Raw genomic sequence first — 6,987 nt, forward strand, 5'->3', positions numbered from 1 at the left:
GGCTTGCATGAGTGAGTTTGAGAAATAGAGTCACTAGTGCAGAAAGGGGTTTTAACGTCCGATATTTTGGCCTTTTGACGTCCGCCGTACGCCCGACGTTTATGTGGGTGACGTCGCTCAGACGTCCGTTGTGGCAGGACGGACGTCTCTGTAAACGTCCGTTGTGTCAGCACGGACGTCTACATGAACGTCCGTTGTGGCAGGACGGACGTCTCTGTAAAACGTCCGTTGTGTCAGCACGGACGTCTACATGAACGTCCGTTGTGTCATGACGGACGTCGACATGAACGTCCGTTGTGTCAGGAGGGACGTTTACATGAACGTCCGTTGTGTCTGGACGGACGCCTATATAAACGTCCGTTGTGTCTGGACGGACGTCTATATATACGTTCGCCTCCTCCCCCCTGACGTCTACCTTGCTGAAATGTTTTAGGTAGGAGCTGGGGGGTGGACGTCCGTGTGTGCACTGACAGACGTCTGTAGACGTCCGACTGTGCACTAACGGACGTCTACTGGGCGTTTTTTTTTTAAAATTAGTTTATTTTTTCAATAAAACCACACCTGAAAAGCAGAAAAATGTCCCAGAACAATTTTGCAATAATATAAAAATGCGTTTTATATAAACAAAGTTCTACTTAATGTGGAGTTCAATCCACTACCAAACTATCAACATAAAACTTAAACTAAAAAACTAAACAATGTTCAACAAGAAATATAACTATTCCTAACTCCATCTTTGCAGAAGATAAGCGGTCCACTCCTGCCTTATCTGTTTAATTGTGTCTTCTGTAATAGGCGATGTAGTCTTGAAGCGCTGCAAAATTCAACAAAGATTCATTATTGTTTCATATATAGTTGTAGATGAATATGATTTGTAATGTATTGAAGGTATACATCATTACCTCATTCCAGTCATCTGTAATGACTGCTCGAATGATGGTCTTAATCCAACACATCACATAGAAGCCACATTCCCATGAATCTACCTGGTGGTTACACTAAAATAACAAACTAAATAGTTAAGAATTTAGATCATTCAATAACATAAATGAAAAGGAAACGTTAAATGACTTACAACCTTTGGATACAAAACTTGAACCAGTTGACCACGAGATTTACCAATAACTCTGTACAGATTGAAAACACAAAGTATAATTAATATGACTATTTTATCATAAAAGTTGAAGGTGAACATCAAATTCAAAGTCATTTTTGGAGAAACACTTACCCTTGAAGCATGGTTCTCAACTCAGTTTTCATCCTCCTGTGCAACGAACAAAAAAATATAATTTTACATTGTTTGGGAAGGATTACCATCAGCTGCCAGTGCGACCTATCACGAAGGACAAATAGTTATTCAACTAATTAACGAAACTATAATAATAAACTGACCACATATAACAACACCTACCCGTCAATGTATGGCACAAGGTATACGTCTCTTTTTGACTCATCCATCCATGTTTGCAAATAATCTTGTCTGTTTTGAAGTGTGTTACCAGACGGTTGAATGGTCTGAGGTTCAACAAATCCGTACATGGAAGACCGACCTTGGTCTACAACGATTGTGTCCATGTACCTAAAACAACAAAGTTAAGTTGTTAGAAACTATATAACAATGTAAATAAAAGTAATATGAAAGACCAAATTGAGTAACTTACATGCACCACAGCTGAATGATGGAAATATTCAACATCCTGTCTCCCCCAATCACCTCCAATGCATCAGAAAATGTGATATAAACTGGCACATGTGGGGGAAGACCAAATACCCTCAAATCCCAGTAGACTTCTAATGATGCTTTCTTTAATTTGGGTAATTTTGTCACTAACTTTGATAGAGGATCATCCTCCGCTTCAGCCATCTCATCATCTTCATGTATGACTGTATCATGAATTGGCTGCTTCTGAGGACGTGTGAACTGAAGATAAGAATTTACGTCAAAGCTTTGTCAACAATTATATGAAGAATAAACATAGAAAGACTATTTTAAAAGACATCATAGGTACTTTTATGATGTTTTCCAAACACAATGTCAATGTTTTTCACTTCGTTGTACACCTCTTCACCATTCCGGGGTCTGCACACAACCTCATCCTCAGCACTTCCATTAAATGCTTTTTTCAATCTACGATAAGGATGATTACGAGGAAGAAATTCGATGTCTTGTATATACTGTCTTCTGACCATGCTTCAACTGAAGGTAACTAGTGTTTTCTTCACATATGGGACATGCAAAATGACCTTTAACACTATAACCGCTCAAGTTTCCATATGCTGGGAAATCATTTATAGTGCAAAACAACATTGCACGCAAACGAAACTGTTCCTGAACATGTGAGTCAAACACGTCGATGCCTTCTTCCCACAACAATTTCAAATCATCAATTAAAGGTGCTAAGTAAACATCAATGTCATTTCCAGGTTGTCTAGGACCCGATATCATCATGGACAACATCACATATTTTCTCTTCATGCACAACGAAGGAGAAAGATTGTAAATCATCAACATAACTGGCCACGAACTGTGTTTGCTACTTAAGTTTCCATAAGGATTCATACCATCAGTTGCAAGTGCAAGCCTTAAGTTTCTTGGATCTACACCAAATTCAGGAAATTTGTCATCAATCTTTTTCCATTGTGGAGAATCAGCAGGGTGTCGAAGAAGATTATCGCACTTTCTTTCGTCAGAGTGCCATTTAAGGTTCTTTGCATCTTCTTTAACAGAGAACATACGTTTGAACCTAGGTATTATAGGCAAATACCACATCACCTTAGCAGGTGCACCATCATTACCTTCATCACCAGTGACTCTGTCAGATTTCTTTTTAAAACGGGATAAACCACATGTTGGACAATACTTTAACGAAGCAAACTCCTTTGTGTACAAAACACAATCATTAGGACAAGCATGTATCTTTCGATATTCAAGACCCATTGGACATAAAATTTTTTTGGCCTCGTAATTACGAATAGGTAGAGTATTATTTTCTGGAAGCATCTCCTTCAACAACTCCAACAACTCGGTGAAACTTTTATCGGTCCATCCATTCCTTGCTTTTAAACTAAATAATTTTAAAGTTGAAGACAGACGTGTAAAGTTCGAGCATCCTGGGAACAACGGTTGCTCTGAATCATTAATAAGAGAATCATACAAATTAGCCCTTACAAAATTTTCTTCACCGACATCACGTATCATGTCCTCTAAATGGTCACTCATCCATTCTTCCACATAATCCGTTCCTCGTGACGTGGTTTGCTGCTCCAGTAGTTCTCCATGCCAAGTCCAAACGGTATAAGTCCTCATTATGCCGTACATGAATAGATGGTCACGCACATTGCCTAAGTCTTGCCGTATTTGATTAAGACAACGCACACAAGGACAAAAATATTTCCCGTTGACGGACTTAGCATTTTGTTCAACGTATTGCAAGAACTTCGAAACACCCTTCTCATACTCTTCACTGATGCGACGTTCCTTCATCCAGCTTCGATCCATACTATGTTCGTAAAATCATTAGTTCAAGTGTTTTAACTCTCACAAGGTTAGGCCCTACCCATTCAAAAAAACTAATTTTCATAATTATATCAGCCACGTGCATTGAAGTCTACATCATAAAATTGATAAGATTTCGGCAGCATTTCGCATTGGTCTCCGAAATACACGAAATGAGAGTAGTCAACGATGACCACAATCAAATATGCATCCGGAGAACAACACAAGTACTGAACCGAAATTTTATCAATCTTATCCTTAAACTCCAAATGACATGGAATTGCAAATTATGGAAATTAATTTTCTCAAACTGTCCAATCGGACAATTCAAAATTTAACACAAACGATTAAAAGATTAATCGTTTGTCTTAAATTTCAAACGGGAACTAAGTGTCACTCAATGATTTGATACTTATATAATACACAACTAATACAGATATATTCAAAAGCCAATTACGCAGTCACATTTTACAGTAAAAAACGTGCATTCACAAAACTCAATTACATGCATACAAAAAAATTTCAACCAACAAGCTAACCTGGAAAGTAGATTCGAAATGAAAATGATGAAAACGGAGGAGTGAACGGCCTAAAACGCAGTCCAAAAACAGTCAAAGAAGCCTCCAAGAACACGCAATAGTCTACAAAAAAACGGACCGAAAACGATTTTTAATCGGTTCAAATCAAAGGTATTTCATCACAGAGCAATGTAATCGGATTGAAAATGAATTTAAACGGTCCAAAAACGAGAAAACTCACCTGGAAATCAATGGCGCAGCAGCGTTTTGCGGAGGAAGACGATGAACAGTGCGTTTCCAAACGTTAACTGGTCACTGGTTCGCGGGAGCACGATATTATACTCTTAGACGTCCGGCGAGCTTGTGGACGGACGTCTATAAGAGTATAGACGTCAGGTTCGTCACTAATGTGACGTCTTTGATGATTTAAAAATGATATTCGCGGGTGGGTTTAAACGTCCGTCCTTGGGTGCGCCGACGTCTGTAATATGATAAACGTCCGTTTTGGGGAGCTGACGTCTATTATATTGAACAAACTGAACGTTTTAACTCCCCATGGCAGATCCTCAACGTCCGTCCTACGAGGGCTCTGACGTCTATAATAGTATAAACGTCGGGCCCCGCATATGGGACGTCTCTAGACCTGAAGAGAATTAAATATCCAACCACCCTGTCAGTACATTAAACGTCCGCTATACGGGCTTGGACGTCTATAATATTATAGACGTCCGTGCCCTCGTAGGACTGACGTTGAGGGCCTGAAGAGAATTAAATATCCAACCACCCTGTCAGTACCTTAAACGTCCGTTATAGGGGCACGGACGTCTGTGTTTATTATAGACGTCCGAGCCCTCCCAAAACGGACGTGTAAGTTCCCTACTTGGGAAATTGAAACGTTCAGCCTCGTAGACGTCCGTCCCCCTGAGACGGACGTCTAAGGGCTGCAATGGGTATAAACGTTCAGCCTTTTAACGTCCGTCTCCGAGGACGGACGTTCGCTAGAGTATAAACGTCCGTCTCGGCCAGGGACGGACGTTCAAAGCCTGCAAATGGTTTTCACTGTTCAGCCAAATGAACGTCCGTCACTTAAGACGGACGTTCACTCAAGTATAAACGTCCGTCTCGGCCAGGGACGGACGTTCAAAGCCTGCAAATGGTTTTCACTGTTCAGCCAAATGAACGTCCGTCACTTAGGACGGACGTTCACTCAAGTATAAACGTCCGTCTCGGCCACGGACGGACGTTCAAAGCCTGCACATGGATTTTCACTGTTCAGCCTAATGAACGTCCGTCACTTAGGACGGACGTTCACTCAAGTATAAACGTCCGTCTCGGCCAGGGACGGACGTTCAAAGCCTGCACATGGATTTTCACTGTTCAGCCCAATAAACGTCCGTCACCTAGGACAGACGTTCACTCAAGTTTAAACGTCCGTCTCGGGCAAGGACGGACGTTCAAAGAGCTGATAGGTGTTTACTAGTTTAGCCTATTAAACGTTCGTCCCCCAGGACGGACGTCCATAACATTATAAACGTCCGTCGCGACCAAGGACGGACGTCCAAAGGGCTGACACGTGTTCACTTTGTTCAGCCTATAAACGTCCGTCTCCAAGGACGGACGTTCATAACATTATAGACGTCCGGCTAGCCCCAGGACGGACGTCTACAGTTCCACTTATTTACTAATATGCCACCGGTCAATTATATACGTTGGGGCTTTTGTGGACGGACGTCTATTGGGAGACGTTAAAACCCCTTTCTGCACTAGTTTTGAGAGTGAACCATTGTTTAGGTACTGTCATGAGGTAGATTGAGACTTGTTGGATGTATATTGGGGTTGAAATTTGAGCTATAGTGAAAGGGAAGTTTATAGTTGAAGTTTAGTAGTGTTTTGAAGGAAATATGTGGTCTAAGGTAGTGAAATGGTGAGAGAAGGATAGTAAAAAGGTTTGAGGCAGTTGGGGTTTGTTATCAAATGTTTTGTAACTTGTTTAAGTATTGAAATGGAGAAAATATGATGTAAGAGTGTTTGGTGGTGGATATGTATATTTTAGCTTGGTTTAGAACTAGTTTTAGGGGGGTTTGGAGTAGTGAGAAACTGAATTATGGGTTATGTGCCTAAATAGTCATTTTGGAGTGTTAGTAAGTCATTTGGGACTTGTTGGAGTCCTTAAGTTGTTTGAAAATAAGCCATAATTGGTGGAATTCGATTTGGGTCTATAAAGTGAGATTTTAGTTAATTTTGGATTGAAATCTTGTGATCAATCACTTTAAAAGGAGTTTAGGTTGATTTATATACATTTGTTTAGGACTATTTTAGTGTATAATACAATCTAGGAGTGTTAGAAGTTGGGAAAGATGCATAGAATAGGTCATGAGTGGTTGAGGGCTGCAAATTCTGCAGTTTCAGTGCTGCAAATTCTATAGTTTCAATGCTACAAAATTATGTAGTGTCGTTGAGTGAGAGAGTGTCCATTGAGCAAGCAGAACACTTCTAGCTGAGCAAGAGTGTCGATGAGCGAGAAGTGAGTAAGAAGGACCCATTGTTTCTGTTTTCGCATAGCGAGCTTGGTGCGCTAAGCAACTAGTCGAGAACCTGTTTTGAATATTTATTTCTTTATTTTATGATAACTTTAAGCTATGTTTTGACTTTGAAGATGGTGTAGAAATATCTATAGTATTCTATGATGGTTTATTCTTGATGTTATGTAAGTATTTAATGTATGATTAAAGATGATATATGTTGGTATTCAATGTGAAAGTAAAGTGACATATGTATATGGTTTCAAAGGTGTTCAAAGTTGTGAAAGTGAGTTCCAAGGTGGAATTATTGGTGTAGTTCCAAGTATCTTTAGTCTGAGTGCAGGGAGCTCAATCTTAGGCTTATCCTGACACTCTAATGGTCATTCATTCTCACATAGAGAGGATTGACACATGTGGTGAGAGTAGTAGGAGGTCTTAGTCTTGGGTGTTT

General features: G+C 40.1%; 1 protein-coding gene across 1 annotated transcript; it reads right to left on the reverse strand.

Annotated features, from left to right (window-relative positions):
- Positions 1–567: 567 nt before the first annotated feature.
- Positions 568–1,776, reverse strand: LOC148206143 (uncharacterized). Its single transcript, XM_088112928.1, has 6 exons — positions 1,662–1,776; positions 1,412–1,579; positions 1,229–1,333; positions 1,079–1,127; positions 903–998; positions 568–814 (listed from the first exon to the last, which is right to left on the reverse strand). Exons 1-6 carry the CDS (start codon positions 1,694–1,696, stop codon positions 725–727), a joined length of 543 nt encoding a protein of 180 aa, XP_087969054.1. The 5' UTR covers positions 1,697–1,776; the 3' UTR covers positions 568–724.
- Between the last annotated feature and the right edge of the window lie 5,211 nt (positions 1,777–6,987).

This window comes from Vigna umbellata, chromosome 1 (assembly GCF_029865625.1).
Source record: "Vigna umbellata cultivar VRB3 chromosome 1, Vumbellata_1.0, whole genome shotgun sequence".
Taxonomy (NCBI): Eukaryota; Viridiplantae; Streptophyta; class Magnoliopsida; order Fabales; family Fabaceae; genus Vigna; species Vigna umbellata.

What these genes read in the sequence shown, in the direction of transcription:
- LOC148206143 (XM_088112928.1), bottom strand. Translation starts at nt 1,696, where the DNA reads ATGTTGAATATTTCCATCATTCAGCTGTGGTGCAT. An exon ending in TTCAAGTTTTGTATCCAAAG is followed by an intron (nt 999 to 1,078) that starts GTTGTAAGTCAT and finishes TTGTTATTTTAG; the next exon opens with TGTAACCACCAGGTAGATTC. An exon ending in TTACAGATGACTGGAATGAG is followed by an intron (nt 815 to 902) that starts GTAATGATGTAT and finishes TGAATTTTGCAG; the next exon opens with CGCTTCAAGACTACATCGCC.